This window comes from Tympanuchus pallidicinctus, unplaced genomic scaffold (assembly GCF_026119805.1).
Source record: "Tympanuchus pallidicinctus isolate F22 unplaced genomic scaffold, pur_lepc_1.0 scaffold8, whole genome shotgun sequence".
Lineage (NCBI taxonomy): Eukaryota > Metazoa > Chordata > Aves > Galliformes > Phasianidae > Tympanuchus > Tympanuchus pallidicinctus.
In genome coordinates, this window is record NW_026294802.1 from 48,124,014 (window position 1) to 48,149,427 (window position 25,414).

The 25,414-nt window shown below is 45.7% G+C and overlaps 1 protein-coding gene across 10 annotated transcripts in view; it reads left to right on the forward strand.

Annotated features, from left to right (window-relative positions):
• The window catches only part of LOC128073142 (voltage-dependent N-type calcium channel subunit alpha-1B-like), a 260,445-nt gene that overhangs the window by 204,206 nt on the left and 30,825 nt on the right, over window positions 1-25,414 (forward strand). For all 10 annotated transcript variants that reach the window (XM_052667614.1, XM_052667605.1, XM_052667604.1 and 7 more), the window contains 11 exons: window positions 4,901-4,997; window positions 6,886-7,046; window positions 8,153-8,290; window positions 9,132-9,333; window positions 10,816-10,980; window positions 11,331-11,441; window positions 11,596-11,679; window positions 20,245-20,361; window positions 22,328-22,393; window positions 22,977-23,068; window positions 24,443-24,593. In XM_052667614.1, coding sequence (XP_052523574.1) covers window positions 4,901-4,997; window positions 6,886-7,046; window positions 8,153-8,290; window positions 9,132-9,333; window positions 10,816-10,980; window positions 11,331-11,441; window positions 11,596-11,679; window positions 20,245-20,361; window positions 22,328-22,393; window positions 22,977-23,068; window positions 24,443-24,593 — 1,384 coding nt within the window. The remainder of the gene's footprint in view (window positions 1-4,900; window positions 4,998-6,885; window positions 7,047-8,152; window positions 8,291-9,131; window positions 9,334-10,815; window positions 10,981-11,330; window positions 11,442-11,595; window positions 11,680-20,244; window positions 20,362-22,327; window positions 22,394-22,976; window positions 23,069-24,442; window positions 24,594-25,414) is intronic.

A 25,414-nucleotide genomic window follows, 5' to 3' on the forward strand; every position in this document is an offset into this window, starting at 1 on the left:
GATGTGTCTGAAAACCTAGGAAAAACAGACCTACCTCTATCTGGAATATTGCAACAGACTGTTTATGTAGCCATATGAGATGGCATCAGTCACTGCTGCGAGGTGCATGATGTTCAACTCAGTCTTTCAAACCAGCCTTTCCGCCTGCAGCTTTTGAAGATGCTTTGCTGTAGTTTAAACATTTTTGAAAGCAAGATCCCCGGTGAGATGCTGGAGAGACTAATAATACTGATGATAAAAAATAATGATAATAATGTCCTCCGTTTAGCAATGCATTTCAAGGGGAAATACTTTTCTTTTTCTGGAGATAAATTTGCCATAAACACAGACTTGTTTTAGTCTTTAGGGAAACAGAAGCAGAGGAGCTTAAAGCAAGCTAGTAAATATGTCATCCAAATTTACCAGCCCTAGGTGTAAAGCCCACTTGTTCCACAGAAATAGCTGATGAATAGGAGCAGAGAGATTGCATTTTTCCATTTTTGGCACTGGAAGGGTGGCTGAGACACAGAGAGATTCACACTACTCCCTGAAAAATCAGATGATGTTTGCCAAACAGCCAAAGATACAACCTCCAAAGTGTCAGAGGGATGAAGGTGCATTTGCCCTGCCTACTTATAGAATCACAGAATCATTAAGGTTGGAAAAGGCCTCTAGGATCATCTAGTCCAACTGCCTACCTATCACCAACGCTGCCCGTTAAGCCCTGTCTCTTAAGTACCACGTCTAGAAGGGCTGAAGCTCTGGGGGATGTGTGGGTATGGCTGCACAGCCATTCTGTTGCTTTCTTGTGTGCTTATTTTTACGACAGTGACTCGATGGGAGTGGGATGGGACTGGCTTCTCTGCCAACACGTGTCTGCAGTTGCATGGGGTGCACTGTATAGCCTTATGTTTGTCATTGACTCTGCTCTTTCTTTGTCTTCTTCTTGCTGGAATCTCTCTCTAGGAGTTTCATGGGGTAATATGTTATTCCTGTATCTTGCTGCACTGTTATGCCTGTCAAATGTGTGTACACACACTTACCACTGTGGAAATGGTCCATGTTACACCCATCGCATCGACCCCTCTGTCCCATTTTTCAGTGAAAAGTTATCTTAACATTGTCTAACCCTTAACAGCTCTCATTCATTCCAATTCCCTTTAACCACAGGATAAAAGCAGGTTAGAAAGCCAGGTGACAGGTGCTGCGTTTGATCAGAATGTCAGCAACTACAGTAGATCAGCATCAGAAATACTTGAGGGCACCATGAGGGCTGCATTGCTGATGTGTGAGTTCAGAAAGATTGTTATTTCCTAATTGAAAAGGAGTGGTTTTGCTCTTGGAAAGCAAGTGCTGGATCTAAAGCAGCTTTAGGTCTCCAGCTCTGGTGACACAGCCTGGCCCCGCCTGACCTGAAAAGAGTGGGAGAGATCCTGAGAGGACAGGAGGTGCGATTTTCAAAGGAGGAGGTGTGAAAAGTGACACTTAGGCATCTGCAGGGGCTGTTTGGTTGGTGGCATTGAGCAGCTTTCCCTTGGGGACGGCAGGGCACACAGAGGGACCTGCAGTCACAGCACAGCCCTGGGCCAGCAGTGGGCTTCGCTCCCCTGCAGCACACCAGGAGGGCTCTTTGAGGCCCCAACTCCGGCTGCTCGTTTCTTCCTTCCTTCTCCCTGAGACACAGAAGGCAGCTCTGAGCTCAGGCAGGGCAGGGTGACCTCCTTTCCTCCTCACTGGGGCATCCATGCTGCCTTGGAGACTCCAGGTAGCTGCTCCAGGAGAACCGTACTGGCTGATGCAACCAGGACTGACATAAGTTTTGGTTTCGTTTTTTTTTCTTCCTTTTCTTCCTTCCTGTTTCCCTCCCCCTGCAGGTCACTGGGTCTGTTTGCTGTCTTTCTCTTGCTTGCTCTTCCATAGTTCTTACAAATTTGGTAGTTTTTACAGATCTTTTCCTTCCGTACCCATTTAGTTTTGTGGTGACATATGTGTAGGTGTGACTGCTCTGGTCAAATGTGTGCTTGCATGCCCCTTTTGACAGAATTTTAGTTCCATCTGGGCCTTTTCTTTTGGGATTTGTGGCTTTTGTACTGGCGTAGTGAAAAAAACCATCATGGTCCAGGTAACTCTTGAACACAGCAAAACCATTTCTTCTGGTTCTATTTGGCTGAAATAGTTGCAAATTACATTTAATCAAAATGCAGTTTGCAATGCTCTGACTCTGAGCACCAGTCCTTCAGAAAAGCTTTCTCTTATGGTAAAGCTCTTAGTGACAAGAAGTAAGTAAGATTCTTCAGGATCCTCCATATGACTTAGATCATAAATCCTATTAACATTTAATTAGCTCATACTCTTAATTTGCTTGGGTGTCTGAAAGAAAGAAAAATAAAAATCAACCCTTCTTAGTGTTCTTCGTTCAGGGAGAAGGAATTTCTTAGGGCTGGAGCTGTCTCCCTTCACTTCCCAGCTCTCAGGGCAGTCTGCACACACTTCCTTGGGTGAGGAAAAAGCCACTTAATCCATCATGCAGCAAAGAGGAAGGATTTGCTGTCACCAGAAGGTTGGGTTAACCATCCCCCCAGTGTTAAATCCACAGAGGTCATTGCTCCGTGCCTGGGGCCAGCCCTTTAATACCTGAGATGGCTCCTTCAGAGCCAAGAATTACCTCTGTTCCCATCTCAGGCTTCACTTTCCTGAGGCCTTACTGCTGCAATTGTTATTTGACACAAATAAACAGCAGCACAGCAAATAGGATTTCAGATCTCCTGGATCAGGAATGCTGGGAAGATACAGGATGGGAATTTGCTGTGGTTCAGCCTTGAGCCAGTTGAGGACTGTCGAGGTTCAGTTGCCACCTGCGAGAGGCGGTGCTGCTAAGCTGGGCTGTGAGTGCATTTACAGACCAGAAATGTGGCTACAAACAGCCAAAGATTTATTATATTTCTGGACCAAGGTGTCCCTTCCTCTTCCTATGTGCTTTTTCTTTCCTCCTGCTGCCCCTCAACCCTCTCTCCTTTGCTTTTCTCTCACTCCTGCATCCCCGAGCTCGTACTTCTTCACTGCCTTCTGCTCTGCTTCTTGCTCAATAGCAGTTGGTGATTTGAAAGCAAGTATGCAAAGCTGAACATGGAGTAAGTCTTCATTTATCTTCAGACTTAAAGGGAAAACCAGCTTAACTATGCTGTCTGTCTGCTTCATGCAGACCAGATTAAAGGGTCTCTGATACAAATTGAAAAAATATTCCTTTTAAATATGTAATGGCTCTTTTGCAGTATGAAATCAGTCCTGTAACTCCATGAGCATTAGCACAGCCACATGGACACAAGCCCTGCCAGCAGGCAGCTTCCATCTGCTGCTGCTGCTGCTAAAATGGCCCTAAAACAGCCCTGAGAGACTGGGAGGGAGAGAGCAGGTAAATCTCCATTCCTTTCTTCCTCCTCTCCATTCCTTCTAAATCACGTGCTGAGGCAGGTTATATTCTATGTAGAGATCATCAGGACAAAACCTATAGCCCTCCAAAAATTACTTATGTCTGACTTCTAATTGTATTTCAGGACAGCAGCAGTTACAGATAACTGTGAAAAAAAGTCTGGATGTGTCACAGGAATGTGTGTTTCCAGGCTGCAGAATCTGGCCCAGTATTTGTACTGAGTAACACAGTGTTGGTGCTGAATTTCTGGTCTGTTAGAAGTGGCCAGATTGCAAAAAGCCACTTGGCAGGGCTCAGAAATGTCGGTTTCCCACAAAAGGAGGTCATTTCTTCCCAGTCTCTGTGCCTCTCCAGCACGGTGCAGAAGGCTGGCTGCTAACAGGCTGTGGGTAGGCTTTGCAGCTCACTCCTTGTGCACACTGCGAGGGGTCTCTGGTGTTGTTTGTGTTTGTATTGCTTTCCTGGTAGACAAACTTTGTTAGCAAGCTGAAGACTAGCGTAGGTATATCAGCATCTGCTCAACATGTTGTTCATTCCCACCTGTGTTACCCCAGTTCAGCCTCAGACCCAAACCTCCAGTCATGAATTAAACTCTGTTAAAGATTTCCATCCCATTTTCACTTCATACTAAATGAAGGAGAATGCCTTTTTCGTTTCGTTTTGTTTTGCAGTTGGATTGGAAGAATATGTAACTGTGTGGGGAGGGAAATAATTCTTTTCCGTTCATTTTGGAAGTGCACGAGAAAAGTAGCTCCTTTCTCCCCCTAGTTCCTCTTTGTGGTGACAAGAGTAATGGCCTCATGTCATGCACACACAAGAACTAAAAAAATAGTCTGACTTACAGCGCCTGCATGCATAAGTGTGGAGTTGCCCTGGTGCTGTTCCAGGCATGTAATATGCCATCATATTGCATGGTCCAGCATGGGTTTGGTAGCATGTCTTCCAAAAGAGACCTGAGGGCAGGATTGTGGGCACACAGAGCAGCTCTGATCCTGAGCACAGCACTGCCTCTCACCAAAGAGTCTCCACTGATCACTGCCTGCTGGTCCCAATGCAGCTTCCCTGCTAGAGAGGTACCAGGAGCACACAGAAATGTCCTCCTGTCTTCCCAAGCTGCCTGGGGCAGGGTGAGCAGCCAGTGTGACCTTCTCACTTTTGAAGTGAGCCTCCCAATGGCATCAGCCCATATGTGCTGCCCAGCTGTGAGCGCTGCCAGAGGAGAGCTGGGGTAGGAAGGCCACTGGTTCCTTGGGGACGCTTAGAAGTAAGGTGGGAAGTGCTGGAGAGCACTGGAGGCTGAGTCTGGCAGTGTCCATGTGCTGCCCCAGCTTCCCTCCACACATCACAAGTGAGCGGTCGCCTGCAGCCCTCTGCATCCAAGGGGAGGATGGCACCAAAACGTGACACCCCTGGGTAGCACTGGGTGGTTTGCTAATGTCCTGAGGACCAAACTGTTCCCTCTGTTGTTCTTGTGCCTTTCATACCTTGCAGAGGAACCAAAGGCAAGGACATCAACACGATCAAGTCGCTGCGGGTTCTGCGGGTCCTGCGACCACTGAAGACCATAAAACGGCTGCCAAAACTAAAGGTTAGAGAGCAAACAACCCCAAAGCTTGCTTTCTCTGGAGGTCTGCGGCAGATCTGAGTGGAAGCTGATGGAGTTAACTTCATCCGAGCTAATTTTGTTTCTTTTATTTTGTTGCAATTCATCTCCTTGCCAGATCTACAAAAATAGCCATGCAGATGTTTGGCAAATGTCAGACACTTGTTAATTTTGCAAACATTGGACACAGTTTGTGAATTATCGTGAAGCCACATAAAAATCAAACTTCTAAAAAAAGAAAGGCAAAAAAAACGTTGCACGTAAATTAAATTACTGTTTGCACATGTGATGCTCCTAGAAATGATGCACCAGAAAATAGGTTTTCCGTAGTCTATCTGAAGAGAAATGGCATTGCTGTGGGAGGAGTTCTAATCTGTTCATTTCTTCTATTAAAGAATGCATGGTGTGGGGTTTTATAGCTGTACCCTTTCATCTCCAGAACGCTAAGCTGCAAAGTGAAATAAACGTAATGTCTGGTGGTTACTTATTCAGCACCATCTGAAGAATGCTTTGAGATGGAGCCAGCCCTGGAAGGACAGTGGAAGATGTTACAAAATTTAATCATTTCTGCATTTTGGAATTCTGGAATATCTATTATAGAACGTCTTCACGCCTCATTAGTGCTTTCAGGCTGTTTTCTCTGAGAGATGGGGGAGAAATGAAGGATGCTTTTGCAGTGGTGAAACAACGTCTGACGATTCCTGTTTTCACATAGTGCTACATAAAAATTAGAGTTACTTATTATACAGATTTGCCTTTGTCCTTACCCGCAATTCATGCCTAAATAATTTTCATTTCATGCATTTTCATGTGCACTAAATTTACCTCCCGAGATAAGGAAGCGTGGTGGTGAACAATGTAGAAAATGGTCTTTATTTGTTTGGAAATCTGAAATGCACAATGCTTGGGTCATGCAGCAGTCAAGAGCAGCTCTGTCTTACTGCAGATTGCAAAGCGTTCGCTTTCTGTTGAATGACTTCCTTACTTTCAAGTCATTTTACAGAGTAATTTTACCATTTCTAAAGAAGTATTCAGAAATCTTTGTGAAGCAGAAGTCAGATTCACATGGCTTGTCTTCAAAACTCTTTTCCATTTTTTTCCTGGATGAGATCTTGTACACAACAATCAGCAAGATTAATAGAGTGATTAGAGATACTTCCAGTGTTTTAATTTTGGGTTTCTGTGTTGCATTAGGAGCATAATTCTGGGAATTATTCACTTCCATTCAGAGAAACAGAAACAGCATAGTACAAGCCCTGTGCTCAGGCAGCAGCACAGCTCCATTTCTATAATTATGATAAACTCCTCAGACTCAAATTAAGTCGCAAATCACTTGTAACAACGAATCGGTGACTAATAACCAAAAAATGAATGTATGAGAAGTTATTCACAGAGAGTTCAGAAGTGACACATGCTCACTAGGTTATTCATACTTAACTTTGATAGACACTTCACTGCTGTTCAGAGGATTTGGTTGTTTTGCATCCGGTGTGTTTTCCTTATTATTCAAACAGTTCAAATAACGGCCAATGAGTGGCAGATTTCATGAGTTTTTTTCCCAATCCATTATGGATGGTCGTTTTTCATTTCATGATTTGCCATGGGAATGTTAGCTTAGGGCTGGTATTTCTTGATTTTGTGGGCAGCACCAAAAAAAACCCCAACTTAGTGGCACGCCAAACCCATCAAGCGAGCAGGAGTTGTTGGGAGCCAATGTTTTCTCCTACCAAACAGTCGGTGTGCAAGCCAATGAAAGCACACACGGGTTTAGCTGTTGAGTAACTGCTCTCACGTGTGGGCCAATGCCAGATGCCAGGGTAATGCACTTTGCCTTTCTTCTGGCCCCTTGACCTCGTTGTCTTCTTGTCCCCAGGCTGTCTTTGACTGCGTGGTGAATTCCCTGAAGAACGTCCTCAACATCCTCATTGTTTATATGCTCTTCATGTTCATCTTTGCTGTCATTGCTGTGCAGCTCTTCAAAGGCAGATTCTTCTATTGCACCGACGAGTCGAAAGAGCTGGAGAAGGATTGCAGGTATGGCAGGAGCAGGGGCTGTGGGTTCCCCTGGCTGTCCAGGAGCTGCGTCACTTGGGCTTGGTGAGGGCTCCTGTAAGGAGAGATACTTCTTAGAGGTGAATTTTCCCTTTTGCTTTTTTTATATGACTTCTCCATTCCTACTCTTAGCTAGCAAGTGATTACTCAAGTGGCTAATGGTTTAGGGGAAAAGGTTCCTTCTTCCATTTAGGACTGGTATGAGTTCGAGATAAATCACAGAAGTGGTTTGGAAGGGGTGGCATGATTACTCTTTCTACCTGCTGCCTTTATCCTCAGAGCTTGCACAAATTAAGAGAACAGAATGAATAATCAAAAGAGAATCAGTAGAGAGTTAAAGATCTCCAGTTAGCTAGGAAAAGGGTCTGCATTTGACTGTTACAAAAGCTCTATCATACTTTATCCTTTGCAGCAGACTGTGGAGGTGCTTGCTCCCCCTATGGATGTTTTCCTTGGCCCCCAAGACAAGCACTGTCTCTTTCTGCTCACCTGCATCACTCTCTGCTGCCATCCACATACCATAGGGCTCTCCATGCAGCTCTGCTTTGCAGCAAAGCGGATGCATTGCAGAAAAGTTGCAATTATAGAAGAATTAAGGGTGGAGGAGAGCTCTCCAGATGTTGAGCCTGAACCTCTGACACTCAAATCAGGACCAAAAGTTAGATACAGCTTTCAAGTAGGAATCAAAGACTGCTCCCCATCAGTCAGCACAGTTTTCTGTGAGGTCAGACATTTTGGGGGTCACCATGCTGTTAGCTGCCAGCTTTGCCCAGTGCATTGCAGATGTTTATTTCCTTCTTAAAGCTCAGGCTCGGACCTAAGGCTCCTTTAGCCTTTACTTATATTACCTATGTTTTAACAACTTGACCGAGTGGGAGGTGTCCCTTCTCATGGCAGAGGTTGGAACTAGAAGGGCTTTAAGGTCCCTTCCAACCCAAACCATTCTGGGATTCTACAAATGTTGGGGCTGTTTCTTGGCTCTGTATGGCTGGAGTCTGTTACCAGGACTTTCCAATGCTCTCACTGAGTTATAGCACGACTGATTTGGTTTAATTCTCCCATTTGATCTGAATCTCTGTTGTTCCTAGGGGTCAGTACCTTGACTATGAAAAAAATGAGGTGGAGGCGCAGCCCAGAGAATGGAAAAAATACGAGTTCCATTACGACAACGTGCTGTGGGCTCTGCTGACACTTTTCACTGTCTCCACAGGAGAAGGGTGGCCAACGTGAGTACATGGGGCAGGCAGGGACCACCAGCTTTTGGTCAGAGGTAGCAGCAGCGTTCTGTGGCTCAGGGACATGTACAGAACAAGTGGCGTGGGAAAGAAGAATAGTCAGCCAAGATTTAACTTTCCCTGGCCTGAATATAGAATGAGTCAGTGAGAAGCGTTCTCAGCACACTGATGCTTAGGCATTTTTTTCTTGGACATGCACACCTTCCTTAGGTGCACAATTTATCATGGAGATGTAAGAAAAGGAGGGGGAAAAGTATTGCGCTCAAGCTGAGCATGTGTTGGATATTTGAGCCCCCAGACTGTATGTATTGTTCAAGATATGACTTTATTTTGGCAGACATTTCTGCTGGGACACGCAGACTCATGATTAGGGATCTCTATGTGGCCAGACTTTGCTGTCCTCCACATTCAGCTATTCAGTAAAATAAAGATTAAACCAGCATCAGTCTCAACTCTTCAAACCCTTACCTTCCCCTGGGTACTCGAAGGCCATCAATACCCTTTTTTCCACTCTTATTTCATTCATATTGACCAGAGCAGAAGAGAAGCCAGATCTATCTATATCCTCTCCCTTCCCTTGCTCAGGGTGGATATGTGGATCTGTGCGTAGTAAATTGCCACCATTCATCAGAATGTTGGAAACAGAGAGGGTTTCCCTAAAAATATCCTCAAGGAAAACTTCTTCCTAATCACAGTGATGGAAACAGGTTTGACCTGAGCATATGTGGAAAACCCTCCATGCAAGTGAAGGCCGGTGAATGACTATCACAGTATCATTGGTGCTTCACAGTGATTTCATTGACTTTTCTTCTCTCTTTGCGCTTGCTTGCAGTGTGCTGAAGCACTCAGTGGATGCTACCTACGAGGAACAGGGTCCCAGCCCTGGCTACCGAATGGAAATGTCTATCTTTTACGTGGTGTATTTTGTTGTCTTCCCTTTTTTCTTTGTGAACATCTTTGTGGCGTTAATCATAATCACCTTCCAAGAGCAAGGAGATAAAGTGATGTCAGAATGCAGCCTAGAGAAAAATGAGGTACCCACATCTTCTGGATTGAGCAGCTGCGGGAGGTGGCACCTTGGGGATTCACGGCACTTTGATGCTGAGGGGACAATCTCTTCATCCCTGCTGCACCAGGAGGGGCTTTAGAGCACGTGGTGTCGTGTGCTGAATGCAAGGCTTAGAGGCTATAGACATCAGTCCCCTTACAGACTTTCTCTGACAGCCTTTTGCATAAAAACAAAACCAGGGACAGTCCCCCAATGCTGCACTTTAGCTTGGCAGTGTCCATATCCCTGTGGATCACACCTCTGCTGCAAAGTGGAGATGGTGCTGATTCTGAGCTCGAGTGTGTATGTGCAGAAGTGTTTGGCATTTCAGTGGCTGCTCATCAGAAATCAAAGGGAAAGTTGCTGCTGCTCCCCAGTGGAAAGTTGCCCTTACCAGCCTGTTTTTGCTTGGCTCAGACAGAGTCCTCCTGCAGCAGCCAAACGATGTCTCAGGAGGAGCGTGAGAATAGCGCAAGCACGTGCAATGCTTTCCTTCTGCCCTCTAGCAATCAGCACTGCTTCCAACAAAGGAACCTTGTTAGATGTGGTCTCGCTGTAGTTAGCAGCAGCTCTGTATTGTTCTTCCACGAGGGTATCCAGTTTCTTCACGAACCCAGGTGGAATTTTAGTATTTGTAAAATCCTTTGTCTGGTCTGCCTGCGGTTCCAAAAAAAACCCAACCCTCTTTTCCTTCAAAAACTGTGAAACTGGAACCTAATTTTTGATTAAAAGAGATCGCTTTTAATCAATTCTACAGTGTTTCAACTGTATGTCTGTTTGAACAGAAAGTCCAAAATAAAGTGGAATATTTAGACATGATTTACTTTTTTTTCCAGCTGAGATTTTCGGTATGACAGACTTGGAGGTTTTGAATTTTTATCTCGATCATACATGAGAAATTGTTTCAGAATTGACACCATTTTAATGCACTTTCCTTCGTGTAGAAATTTTCAACTAGAGATATCTTTCAGGGGTCACCCATTAATATTTGTTGGGTAATTTGATGGTTGGGTTTGGTTCGCTTTTCAAAGAAGTTATTACCTGGTTGTGTGCTAGAACAGAACTGAGCTTCATAATACTTTTTTAAAACACAAATAGCATCTTCATTAACCCTCAGTTTTCTGGAGTTCTTCATCAGGAGGAATTAGCCAAGTGCTTTCTGAAGTGAGCCCATGAATTCAAAACTCATTTCTTTAAGCAGCAATGGACTGGGACCTGCTGAGTGATGCAAGGCCATCTCCTAGGTTGTGGGGGACTGTGGGGGTTTAGTAGATCCATCAGGGTTGAGAAGTGACCACAATGTGGGGATGATGGGCTGCATTTTACAGTAGTAATCACTACTTGCATCGGGTGTAAGAAATGCTTAAAGGTACCATCCTCCAGTAAATGCTCTACTGCCAGCAATGCTCTGACTGATTGAACTGCCAGCCCTTTTTTGTATTCTTTTCACCCCGTTTTTGTTTTGTAGAGGGCCTGCATTGACTTCGCCATAAGCGCCAAGCCGCTGACCCGCTACATGCCTCAGAACAAGCAGTCATTTCAGTACAAGATGTGGAAATTCGTGGTGTCCCCTCCCTTTGAGTATTTTATCATGGTCATGATTGCACTCAATACTATTGTTCTCATGATGAAGGTGAGCTGTTACTGAATCTTTGCAATTATGGGCTAGAAAACGTGGTGTTTGCTGTAGAGGTTTTGTGCTCGCAACACGAGAGCTGAGTGGCTTGGCAGGGTCAACTATCACTTCTTCCTCATCTTCCTCACGATTTTTAGAGGCCTTGTGGGGGGTGGTTTGGTTGTGATGAGGCACGGTGAATGGGAACTAGGCTCTGGAGTTCTGCAGCTCCTGGTTCAGCCTGCACAAAGTGGGTTTGCTCCTTGGGGATGCTCTAACTCCTTGCAGTCAGTTGAGTCAGCTGGGAAGGTTTTACTCTGCCATCATAAATGATTTCCAGTAACAGCCTTCCTTCCATCCTCGTTTAGTTCTATGATGCTCCAGAAGCATACGAAGAAATGTTGAAATGCCTGAATATTGTCTTTACATCCATGTTTTCAATGGAGTGTGTGCTGAAGATCATTGCCTTTGGTGTGCTGGTATGTGCCCTCCTCATTTGCTTTCAGCTGTTCCCTCTCCACTTAAAACGCTTGTATTTCATGATTTAAAAGCAAGCAAACAACCAAAGAAATTGTCTTGCAAAGAGATGATAACCCCTGTATCTCCCTATCCCCTTGTGTTCTCATTTGACAGAATTATTTCCGAGATGCCTGGAATGTCTTTGATTTTGTAACAGTGTTGGGAAGTATTACTGATATTTTAGTAACAGAGATTGCGGTAAGTACAGTTTGCTCAATATTCTTCATTTACCCACAAAGCTGTACCCTGTCAGGACACTGCACCTTCTCCCTACCAGCCCTACGGTAGCTGAAGTCCTTGGGTGACCTGGCAGCCTGCTTCCATCAGCTCTGCTCTCTGCACAGAGATGCTGTCTGGCCCAAAGACTTTCATGCCAAAAGCTCTGATGAGATTGATGGTGCTGATGACTGTCAGGAAGCAGGCTCTCCTTCTCATTCAGCAAAAGGCTCTGACCCTGAGCTGTTTTTGCCTATTAATGGAAAAATCCTGTTGAATTTAATAGAGGGACAATGTCAGAAGGAGTCTAATGAAAGCTGCTGGCTTGTAGAGTGAGATGCCTTGCAGGGCATTCCCCAATATCATGTCTGTTTTCTGGGGATCCCAGCCCGTATTGAGCAGGGAGAAGGAGATAAGAGGACTGAGCACAGGAACATAAACCCAGCCAGAAGCTCTTCAGCCTGCACGGTCTGCCCTGGGGGAACTTTGGTTTCTGTTCCTCACACAGAAGTTCTGCAGGGCAATTACCAATAAAAAAGTAAAAATGTCACTGTACCATAGTATTCGTTGGCCACCCGTCCCCATGTCCTCAGTCTCCCTGCTCAAGAGTCCTGGAGATTACATTGAGTGCACAAATTTGCCATTAAATTCCATAGGATTTTTCCATAAGGGCAGCAAATAACTGACAGAAGCTTTGGCAATCTGATGTTATCCAGTTTAAAAATGTGCTCCTTTCCTCTCCCAATGCATGCTTTAGTTGATGATGCTATCTCTGTATGTAATGGATTTGAATTTTACCACACTTTTTTCTTCTCGGTTCCTGAGTTTTGCTTATAGAACCTGTTTTGTGTGTGCTAAGTACTATGGTCGCCAGGCTTCTTTACAGGACATTCAGCTGGTGCTGAAGACCATATTACTGTTTCTGACAAAATATACTATTATCTAACAACGCTGGTACAGAAAACACAGGAAAAATAAAGCCTTTTGCTCCCTTTATAAATGGTATTCATTGAACAGTTGACAAATATCATAAACTTTTGCATTACCTTTTGTTCTTAGTACACAGGGTAGAATCATTTAGATCAAGCCACCTCTGAGAGCTTGGAAGATTTGCAGTGCTGTGGGCAGGCACTGAATGCCTGCCTGCATTCTTTCTGCAGAGGAACTTGCTCTGATGGTCTCCTGATGGGAACCAAACCTTTGCTTTGGTTTGAAAATCTTGCACGTCAGCCACAGAGATTAATATTTCCTTTCAAACCATCTTTTGGCTGATGTTACCAGGAGGGAAGAGCAGCGCAGTGAACTTGAGGCAATGGTCTCAGAATTTGGTAAATGCTCCTTTGGGAAGAGAAGGAATAAGAACTAGTGCATAGAAGTTCCCTGTCTTCTCCTGGTCTTCAGGCTGGAGGGTAAACGTGCTCCCAAATCCCCATGTGGGCGTCACTGATGCAGTCTTGGTGGTGCTGGAGCAGCTGCATCATCTTCTGCTCTGTGCTGGTTTCTCTGGTTCTCAGCATCAAGGACTGCAGTGATTCAGGGATGCCTCTAAGAGGAATAGGAATTATCTCTGAAACAGCAAAATCCAATAGAGTTAGGCTCGCCAGCATCTGTACACGTTTCTCTTATCCTCCCACGTGATAATTGAGAGTCTTAGTTTGACTCATTATGTCCACCAAGCCAGCCTTGGGGAGGACTACATGATGGAGTTCACCAGAGCATCCAACATGTAGCTGTTCACAACATCATTCATATAAACCCGACTGCCTTTACAGCCCCTTACCTCTCAGTGCTGCCTCTCAGTTAATTAGAGGTTCTAATTAGAGCTCTGCTCTCTCTCTGTCTTGCCTTTCTTCAGCATTTCTGCACAGCCAATGTGTCTCCTGCCCACATGCTTCCCCCCACAGAGTACCTGGAGGTCCCCCTGCCTTCTTGCTAGACTTGTTTCTCAAAACTTCTTTCATATGGTGCTTCTCTGATCTCTCCCCAGCCCATGCTTGTCTGCAGCAGCACACCCACCTGCACTGAATAACTGCTGTAGCCACCGGTGTGCTATTTTTTAAGCTGTGTGCATCCATCTCTGAGCCTCAGCCAGGGCAATGGGCTGGGAGTTCAAATGCATCGTGAGCAGCGTACTGAAGAGGTATGAGGAAGGAACTTATTTAGCTTAAAGGTGACATTGGAGCACTGAATTGCTGCTGAACTATTCAAGTGAGAACTTGCAGCAGTGCCCCAAAGATTATGTTTATAACACAACTGTTAATGGCAGCAAATAATTGCAGCTTTCAGGCTGATTGTCACAGAGTGCTTGCCTCATCCGGGGGCACATATTGTAGGTAGAACTATATCATGCCCTCCAGTGCCACCCTTCCTCCCCCCCCAGGCCCAAGGATGCTGATGGGACCCAGTCTGGAAGATGAACAGAAAGATGAGGCAGTGCTGCTCAGGTCCCACAGTAATTAACAGGATGTGCAGCTCTGACCTGTGGCATTTTGGGAAGCCCGAGGTGCTCCAGAGCCACCTGGGAAGCACAAGCCCAATTTTTTGCTGCTTGGAAATACAGCAGCTCTTCACTGTGTCCCAGAGCTGAGAGTCACCAGAGTGATCAGGTCTTTCCTGGCCACGACCCAGAGCCACCGCGAGACGCTCTCTTCTCTCCTTGCCTGGTAGGCGGCCGTGCAGGTATTGGGGTGGCAGGCAGCCCTGCCCCATGTGTTCACCCTGCAGTTGTCCGTTTACATCTCAAGGTTTCTCAGGCTGAGGGAAGCCCAGGTGATGGTCAGAACGTTGATGCCACCGGTTACGTGGATCTGTTCCCAAAATAAACAGCGCTTCGCCATCCTTGTGGCGAATCCACAGAGTGGTTTGGATTGGAAGAGACCTCTGGAGATCATCTAGTCCCACCCCCTTGCCACGGACAGGAACATCTTTTGATTTTGACTTCAGGCTAGCAAATAGATGCAGGAGCACCGATTTCCTACATGATGATCTGTATTTTTCCAACTGTAAGTGTCCTCCGAAGCAACTGACCCTGCTCACCTGGGCGGTCTCACCTTGAGAGACTTGGCTTCCACCAGCCTTGCTACGTCGGTACTTTGATCCACTGAAAACTAAAGATAAAAGGAAAAGAAATGTATTGACTAATTGCTTTGTTTTACTTTGGTAACCGTGTCATACGTAATTTACTTTGTGAATGCAGTGGAATATACATATAATTTTTTTATTTCCTTAGGCAAAAACATGCATGTCAGTTTTTCAGCCCTCTCAGTAACTGAAAGTAAAACAGCAAAGAGGTGGCATTAAGGAGAAGCTCTTCCTTGTGGCCACGGCTGGCCCCAAGGGGTGTATGGCAAACTGACATCTATTTCTGTGCCTGGAAATACAAAAAGCCTCGTGAGAAGTGTTTGTGAAGTGTCTCCCGATTTGCATTACAGAAAGAAATGCAAATAACGACTGCACTGTCTGTGTTACCTTTAGGATCTCAGAACCTCTTTTGGTTTGAAGCATTCTTTAATTTATATAATTACCATAAAGATAACACCCCCCAAAAGCCTGACAGTTTTTTTCCAGTGAAATTTTCAGAGTTTCCTTTTTTGCTTGTCCTGATTACTCATTTTCTCTTTTGTTTCCTGTTTTGTCCTTTATTTTCCTTATCTACCTGCTGAATCACGCCATCCAATCAACATACAATGCGAAAACCATGTCTCCGTCTGTATGTTGTGCACCTGCTGCTCAAAAAAAAAATAATAATTTGTAAATAATCTTGCCAATATCCATCCATGAAAACATCACATATAGGACACGGTTGGTTTCATTGAATTTAAACAATTCTTTAAATTCTCTGCTTTTATTTTCTCTCGTTTTTCTTTGATTTGATTTGTTTTGATGAGATTTCCGATTGCACTGGTGAAAAAGCCTCACTGCAGCGTGCCTCAAAACTGGCTTCTGTTCTGCATCTTCTTCCCCTTGGCTAATTGGTGACGTGAGGCAAATGCAGTTACCAATAGCCCGTTCTCCTCTGTTCGTTACACCCAACACTGATAAAGGGGAGACTTCCACTTGCTTTATTTTCATGGAAAATCAGATGAGGGTGAGAGGAAAGGATGCTTCTGGATGGCCTGGGTGGGAAAGCCTTCCGTTTGTAGAGTGGCACCGACTTCATTTCTCAGAAGCTGTCGTTTTTTTCCTTTGGATGGGATGCATTGAGTAGAATGTCAGAGAGGACGGCCTTGCAAGTATTTCTAAGCCTGTGGTTATTGTAAGGCACAAAAAAAGAAAATTATTAAAGCCGTTACGGAGTTGCTTCCCTCGAATCAGGAGAAACTGTGGGAAAGATTGTTTTTTATTCAACTTTGAAAACTCTGTGGTACTGACATATAGAAGCGTGGTGCCACTGCAGCAGGCAATGAGTGCCTGGAAGCAGGAGCAAACATCTCATGTGAATTGCAGAAGCCGCTCTGTGAAAAGAAGTACTGGGCACCAGATCCCATTAGGAATTACAGTGCCTGATTCCAGAGGTGTCTTTGGAAATAGGAGGCTTTGTGTTTGGAAATATTCTTAAAAATAATATTATTCTATTGTTAATTATCTTGGCCATGATTAAGAATAACATAAATGAGGCCATGAGCTTACCAAAAAGTCTCGGTTGCTTTGCAGCTGCTCTCAGATCTACTTCAACTTACATCTGGTCTTTCTGTTGCACATTTGCTGCTCACAAACCAATGAGTGTGAGTCTTTCTGACAACCTGCAGCAGCCTCAGTGCTTGCATAAGAGAGGTTCCAGGAGGAAACTTTTTGCTAGTGAACAGCAAACACAGGTACAGAGCTGTGTGAGTTAGAGGTTTGCACTGTACCATGGGCTGGAACCACTGCTGATATGTGGGAGCTGTGAGGACAGCTCTAGGAGATTAAACTTCGGCTCCCTTGGCCCAAGCAGCACTGAGAACTGCTCTGACATCCGCTTGCTCACATGATAATACACTAGAAAAATCAACTTGCCTCAGATCGAGAAATGGAAATGCCAAATTTTGGCATGCCAGTGTTGCAAATTAAAGATTTAAACGTTCATCCTGCAGTCATTAGATTGCAGCCTCTGCAATCGTGTGCCCAGATCCAGGCTCCTTCTATTGCTTGCTGTCCAAGGCAAGGGTTCCATTTTTGCAGTGCTGAGCTGCTGCTGTTCCTTAGCAGCACAGATTAATTCTTGCAACCATGTGAGAACTGCCAAATTTTCCTGAGTTCTTGGGCTGATTGGATTCCCTTTTCCATGCCTCTGTGGTGGCATGGCCACTTGGGGTGAGCTTCTTGTTCTGCCGACAGAAAAATGAGGATCCACGATGCTGTTTTGTGTCGTGTCCCTCAGCTGGGCAGCCATACATGTGGGGATGACCAGCCCAGCTTCTGCTGAGTTCATTGCTGTGAGACAGCATTGAGAAACCCCCTCTGCTAAATCCTCCAGCTGTAACGTGACAAACTTATTCCCACCTCAGGTTTAAAAATCCAAAAGAATAAATCTGCTGAGGCGGTGCTTTGCTGCAGAGCCCCTTCTGCATTTCTCTGGACAGCAAGCAGAGATCCTGTATCAAGGAGAAAAACAATCCAGGAGATGCTGGAGAAATAGATCCAGGCAGTGGCTGTACACCCTGCCCAGCATGTTTTTTCTGCTTTTTACTATGGAAAACACCCTAAGAAAGGATAAAGGAGCTGTCTGCACATGGCTGGGCAGCAGTCAAGGCCAGTTCTGTCCCTATGATGGCTCTTCTCCCCACTCTCTCCTCTCCTCCTGCTTTCAGTGAGCTCTGGGGAGGCATTGAAGACCCACGTGGGTCTCTTGATGCCCTCTGCAGCAGAGCCCCATCCGCCTCCTCTTTTGGGGTAATAGCAACAGGCCAGAAGGAAACGTATTTCAAGCACAGTTGGCTGGTCCTCAGATGGATCACAGAATCATTGAACCGCGATGCCTCACGCGAGCGCCCAGCGGCCTTCAACATCTGTGCAACAGAAACACAAACAAAGCTCTGGGAAGACAGACCCTGGTGATCCAGAGGACAATCATGTGTGTGCCACGTGCTGCACAGGGGTGGCTAAAAGGGTGGGGAATCCGTGCAAAACACTGCTATCCACGAGAAATATTGCAATGTGGAGTTTCCCCTTTAACTGCATGCCATTCTGATAGTGCCTGGAGGGCTGAGCAGCCCAAGGATGGGTTTTCTATGCGGTGTGCTGAGGGTTACTTGTGAAGCCCTCCTGCCTGTCACAGGCCTGTGTGATTTTGCCTCTTTGCAAGTTCTGTGCACACGAGTGATGCTGGATTTTCCTGGGTTGCAGAGGTTTCCCTGTGGAGCTGAAGCTTTCATTGCTCTTTAGAAAAATGGCAGTGCTTGAATCAAAAAGGGAAGATTTGAAGCTGGGAGAACAAAAAGCAGTGGAAATCTGTAGACGTGCATAGACAGTTTTGAAGCCCCCATTTTGTACTGCTCAAAAAAACCTCTCATGTAGAAAGTGTCAGTTGGCACAGGGATGTCCTGTGTGAAGTGTGACCAAAGCAGGCGTGGGGCATCATGCTAATCATGATAGGAGATTGGAGCAAAATCTGAGCAGAGTAAAGCTTTGGTGGTAAACTATGTTAATGTGGGAAGAAGGAAGTAAGGCAGCAACACACAGAGAGCCAGATCCTGCAGATGCTGCCTGTGTGCATGCTCCTTGGAGAAGCCTTAGACTTGTGGTGGGGAAGATCAGGCTCCAGTGATGCTCTATGATTTGCCTGACTTGAAATAGTGCCAGGAATGGGATCCCATAAGGCCCATAAGGCCCTCCAGTTCCTGCAGGTGGGAAAAATTCCTGGGACTGCAGTGGGCTCTGGGTTAAGCCTTAGCCCTGGTCTGGATGCAAACCCATCAGGACAGTAAGGACCAGGCTGCTGGTGGCACCTCAGTCACGCAGCCACACTCTGTCCCTGGCTCTTACCCAAGGTGAGTTCAACCAGTATGTTGTGAAGGGACTGTAACCAATGCAATAAAAATAAAACAGATGCTGATGCTAAGAGACAGGTGCTGGATTTTAGCACCTGTTCTACCGACCTTGACCAACCCAGGGGAATCCTTGCTTGTGTTTTGCCTGCCAGAGCTGCTTTCTGTTGCTGACTTGAATGAGCTCGGTGTTGTCTGCTCTTTCATGGAACATACCTGTGATTTACTCTTTTCTCTTTATTTGAGGATTAAGTCTGATATATGGTCTGTGCCTAACTCTGAGCTGCTTGCCTTTTTAACATGAGAGAAACCAAGTGCATGCATGATTTCTTGAACTCTTTGATGGGATTGGTGGAATGCGATGCTAATGGCCCCAAAACTGAGCTGGCATTTAAACAATTGAATAGATCCAACAAGCCCCCCCTCAAATTCAGCGTGAGCTCTGTCACCAAACGAGCAAGAAACGTGGGTCACTTTAATATGACTGGGTGTCTCCTGCTAAAATGATGATATGAGAGAAAGACTGGCTTTGCTCATCTTTGCCAATAAAAGCTCCTTACGATGGTGTCTTCCCCTCCACTGCTTGACAGTTGAAAGCGAGCTGTTTTCTCTCTTTAGTTAACTCAGTCAAATGAGTGGCTGCGATCAGAGATTCACAAACAAGTGAATTGGAATAGGTACAGAGTGCGGGGATATTTTTCATCTCCTTAAAACAGGAGGGCAAGAGGGATCTGGCTTTTGCATGTTTTGTTTTGGAAAGAACCCTCTCTAGATTAGCTCGCTGGGGCAAGCGACCTCTTTTCCATAAAGGAAAGAAAAGATGGGGGTGTGGGGTGGGGAGAATCCCACAAAACGCATGGAAATCAGACCCCATCTCCAGCAGTTCTTTGATCCACCTGTGAAAGCACATTTAATAGTAATGGGAAAATCAGCAGGCTCCTAAGGCACCTGCCTGCTGCTGTACACTCGACCTCCCCAACCAATTTGCTACCAGTGATCCATCTTCCAAAGTCTTGCTGGTGCCATTTCTCCTTGATGAGCCTGTCCAGTCACAAGTTGGATATAAATACTTTAAATCTCCAGGTTAGAAAACATCCCTATTTTTCAAAGATGCTTTAATCTTCACTGGACAATGCCTTTCTCTATTATAGTTGAGGCTACGTGCGCAGTCTGTCGCAGCTGTCTTGGTTGAAGTTCAGTTCATGGCAGAAAAGCGAGCTGACCAAGACTTCAATCTCATTCTTTACAAAATGATAATATGGCACCATTACCTCTCCCTGAGTCTTTAGGGGAGAAAATCTGCCTTACTCAAAGAAAACAGGACATCCATGGACAGCGTGAAAGGGCCATTTTCTTTTCTGTCACTGACCCAGGATAGAGGGGAGGGCTCTTGTGGAGAGGGATTTTCTCATACTTGCTGCATGTGGAGTGATCTGCACTGACGAATGTTTCTTTTGGAAGGTTTTCTGGTGGCCGATTTGCTGCTTAGATCGTGAAGCTGGTAATTTTAATTTCTTTTTTGCGGGCTGTGGTTTCTCATCGCGTTAATTTCTGAAGGACACAAAACCTTTACTTTCCACAGGACAACTTCATCAACCTCAGCTTCCTGCGGCTCTTCAGGGCAGCAAGACTTATCAAACTCCTTCGCCAGGGTTACACTATCCGCATCTTGCTTTGGACGTTTGTGCAGTCATTTAAGGTGAGTGTTGGGCCTGTGGGAGACAGGGAGAAGGTGTGAGATGCTCTGCACTTCTCCAGCATCAGCCTTTGGGTATCAAAGACCTCCCCGCTTCTCTCTATCTCCTCACTACAGTTGCACTAGTGCTCATTTTGCACGAACACTGGTGTGCAAAGCTTAGGTTGTCCTTGAGACCACCACAAAATCCTCATGGCAAAGCCTTCTCTTGTTTTAGCGTGAGGAAAATGCAGGGTGACAGCTGAGGGCCCTCATGCCTGCTGTTTGCATGCAGCAAGTGCCAGGTTTAAGGTAATTTGTGTGACCTCACTGTTGTGCAGGTTAAGAGACGTGCTCAGTCAGCAGAGGTGTGGTGACATGTTAAACCAGAGCAATTTGTCCACGTTTCTCAGTTTTGGTGGAACTGAATAGAAGAGAAACCCAAGCTGTTGCTATTACCAAAATTCACTCAGAGCATGGACGTGACTATAGCTCAGTGCTGGAGCTGGTCGACAGGAAGTTTTTCTTAGAACTGCTAAACCTTAGAGGCAAAAGTGTTAAGAGGGCAAAAATGGGAACATAGAAATTGCTTCTTTCCACAAGTGGCCTGGAGAAGAACTAGGTGCATCCATGCTGTCATCCCACGGCCAGGATCAGAGAGAGTGCTATATTACACTTTTCTGCCCATGAGAGACCCCAAGAGAGCCAACTGGTGCTCTCACATGCAATTTCTACATTACACTTTCACCCATCAAATAACTTATGGGAAGGGGCTGGGATGTGAGTATGCTGTGCCTTAAAGGACACGAGCAATGAGATTTGTTAGGTCACATTTTCTGTAAGCGTGGAGGAGGTAACGAGTCTGCTGCTCCCATCTTGTAACTAATGAGGTCTGCTGCAGCCAAGAGCCTCCACCAGAGGCTGAGATGTGGGGTCTGTGAATATGAAATGTTCCCACCCAGGACAGTGTTCTTGGACTGTATAATTCTGGGTGGATCAGACAGGGGGGGCTTAGCCAAGTCTCAGTCTCTGAGTAGTTTGGGCAGGTCCCAGGTCCTTAGTGCATTGGTAATGATTCAAAACCAAAGTATGTTGTTCTGGACATGCCTTTTACTAACAAACTGCACGTGGCATAGCCTGCAGTCCTGCTCTGCCCCTCTGCAAACAGGGAGACAAACAGGGGAACATGAATCTGATGTCTCCCAAAGGCTGAGACTGCAGCACCTGGGCTGGTGGTGTTGGTCTGATGGGCCCCAGAGATCTGTCTGTCTGCAGTGGGGTCTGTCTGCCCATCCTTTGTCCACTCTCTAAGCTGCACTCTCTTCTTTGGTTCATGTGCAAAGATTCCCAGCAGAGACCAATCAATCCTGGGCTCTGGGCTGCATAACCCCTCCCCTGACTTCAGGCTTCCCATGGTAGCCCCAGGGCAGGGCTTTATGTCTTTGCAACTATTGCTAGTTAAGAGGTATTAATTACTTCTTCATCTAGCCTGAGTGCAAAGTAGCTGTTATTCTCAGCTCATGCAATATAATTATGTTGCAGCACTCACTGATTCCTCATGAAAACTCAGAACCTTTTTACCCTCTTGGGGTGCAGTCTGTGCCTAATTCAAAGCAGGAACTCGTTCCTTGGCTATATGTGTTTTCTCATACTGAATTTATAGCAAGGTCATTAAAAATTAAGGTTTGTCCCTGTGCAATTATGCATAGGAAGCACCAGTGCCTGCTGCAGAGCTTCTTACTGTGTTTTCCCTGGTTACTGCTTATCTGCCTGCAAGAATGCACACAGAGCTCTGGGAAAACACAGTCTGGTTTGTAATTGATGAATACCTGCTTCCAGGGCTTCGTCAGCCAAAGGCTTCCAGGATTGTTCCAATTCTTTTCCCAGCTCCTTTACCTGAAGGACAAATGCTACAGAGCGCAGTGCTGCCCAGGAATTAAAAGCTAATACAGGTTTAGTGATGTTAATACTTTCTTCTCCTTTCCCACAGGCCTTGCCTTACGTGTGTCTTCTCATTGCAATGCTCTTCTTCATCTATGCCATTATTGGCATGCAGGTAAAATTTTGGCTTGAATACTGACTGTATTTGCCTGGTTTTGTCCCATGGGAACAGGGTGTGCTGTTTCCTCTGCAGCAGCATCAGTACCTGACTCAGGATGAGGCAAACCAGCACCTCCTGCTTGGTGGTTGGGGATTTGGAAGAGCAAAAAGGGGCCATTCTCTTATATCCTTACTGCCAAGTCTTAAATCTAGTGCCAAATGTGTACGTGTAAAGTGGGAGAGCATGGGCTTGCAGACCTGGTCCTGCTCTGTGGGTACCTACTGATGGACACCTCTGCGGGTGACAGCAGGGCACAAGGCTGTGCCCAATGAGCTCTTTGGGCACCAATCCCTCCCAAAAAGAGATGTGGAATTTTTCTTGGCCTACGGTGGAGCTGAAAAGTGGTGTTGGAGAAGGTCAGCATGAAGATGAAGAACATTCATGTGATTTTTTTCCGCCATTTGTTCTTCACAACACACTTCTATCTGCCTTGAAGGAGGGCAGATCCTTTTCCTACCTTTTCTCCTATGCTCATGACTCCCACGTGATTCTACAGCAGGCTGCATTTGCCCTGAACCCCTTCTGCTTTCTGTGGCAGGTATTTGGAAACATTGCACTAAATGATGAAACCTCCATCAATCGGCACAATAATTTCCGTACCTTCCTTCAAGCCCTGATGCTTCTCTTCAGGTAAGCTGATACTGAATGCCACAAGGCTTGCAGGTGGGCAGCAAGTAAGTCTTTGTGTCTTGATGCTGGTAATGATATCCTGCATAGGTCTGGGTTTGCATAGTTTCTGTGAAGCCAAGTGGAAATGCAGTTCTCCAGCTCAGAATAGCCACTGCAGCCAAAACTCTGAATGCCACACAGTGGGAGGGAGTGGGCAGAGGCAGCAGGACTATGATGGGAAGCAGGTTTCTGCACGAGGGAGTGAGGTTTAAGGACTAAATGCTGCTGATATTTTATGCTGTACAAACCAGAGTGATCTAGGAGCTGTTTCAGTTTGCACTGAGCACCAGATCATCCCAGAGCACAGGAGCGAGGCTTATGGCCTGGCTCAGTATCCCAATTTTTGCCTCCCATTGCTATTACTGTGGGGTAAATAAGGATTCCTGTATCCCAGGCTCAGCCCAGGGTCTTTGCCCGATGCTGCTGCTCACTAGAATTCATTGTGTTTGGAAGTGGTTTCACATCTTGTGTGATTGTAAGGGTATTTTTCAGATCTGAAGTCTCAGTGGCAGAATGAAAAGCTTTGCACCCACTTTGTGTAGCTGTGAGCAGCACTGCAATGGGCTGGGTTCTACATGAAGCTGTGGGGTGGCCCTAAAGGCACCTCTGAGCACGGTGCAGAAATCACTGGGGGAAAACCTAAGGTTATGTGAAAAGCTGACATCAGCAAACATGAGGATCCCCCTGCCTCTGATCCATGCATGTGCGTTGCTGGGGTTGGTTTCTGTTGAGGATGGACATTCTGGGACTGCCAGTGTTTTCATTTTGATTACTTTTTATCCCCGCAGTGAAAGGGAGAAGTTAGGATTTATTTAGATTACAGCTATCTGCTATTTCAGCTTTCATACCCAAAATGGGAGAAGGGAAAGGATGGAGAAAACCTGGGAGGCCGGATCCTGCGACCAGTCAGACTTTCCTGGTGCTTCTGCACCTTCTGACAAGAGAAATGAGGGATTCCAGGGGAGGAGGCTGCATTTGTTTCCCAGCATCTCAGCTGGGCTTGCAGCCAACGCTAGGACAGAAACATCAGGTGCTTCAAAAGGAGGCAATGCAAACTGCATCTATTCACATTTCCATGTTGCTGTTGACTTGTTTAAATCAGTGTGATGTTATCCTCCCTGAAACCAACCTAACTTGGCTTACCTGAGCCTGTTTCTTTTCCTTGACCTCCATGCATCAGACAGAATTATTCTCCTTTATTTCTCATGACAGCAGGTTGGCAGCTCGGGCTCTCCATGCAAATACTTCTCTCTCCACCTGGGCGCACACCTCCTCCTAATTACCTTAGCTAACAGGTGGGGATGAGCTCACACCCTTCTGCCTATTTGTCCACAGGAGTGCCACAGGGGAAGCCTGGCATGAGATCATGCTGTCATGCCTGAGCAGCAGGGCCTGCGACCCGCTCTCTGGCCTCACCAAGAACGAATGCGGCAGCGACTTCGCCTATTTCTACTTCGTGTCGTTCATCTTCCTCTGCTCCTTCCTGGTAAGCCAGTCCCTAAAAGGCTGGGGAAGCTCCAAGCCATCCCCACCCTCTTGTTTCCTTCTTCTCCCTAATTGTGATTTATACAATGTTTGCTAAAAACTATTTATCCTCCTGGTGCTAAGATCCCTTTAATCCCCAAAGAGACCATTTAGTCATTAGTTTAAAGGGAAGCACTGTTTTTATCTTTCTTCCCACGGGGGATCTAATATTTGGAATCAAGCATTAATCTGTTTTGTCTTGATTTGTAACGTGGCCCTTTGAAGAAGGGGATGGGGAGGGCAGGATGGGAATGGCCGAGATAACATTGGTTGAGAAGTGCTTGGAGCAGGCAGCTGACAGCACCGATCTTGCTTGGTGGCATGTTTTGTTTTCTTTACCAAATAAATGTGTTTTCTTCTGACATAATGTCAGGAGACCCTTAGATATGAAGGTACATGGAGCTTTTGTGCTCTGTTTGTGTCTGTGGCTGTCCTGAGGGGCTGGCTTTAAGATTTTAATACATACCAATGTCTTTCTAATCACTTGTGTGCATTAAAAGCCTTCTGCTCTCAGGGTTTGGATCTTTCCTGTGCTACTGGAACAGAGGAATAGAAAACCAGGGACAGGGACCCAATTAAACTTCAAGCAGCAAGAGATAAAAATCACGGCTCTGAAAAAGCCCCCAAAAGCTGCCTATCAAAACTGCTTTCAGTTTCATGCCTTGGCTTTAAAATATAAGATTTGGTGCTTTGTGCAGCTAATCCCTGCTATCATCAGAAACCTTTACCCAGGAAAAAGAGGTACATGTGGCAGTTTGATGTCGTGTATTGATAGACCAACTT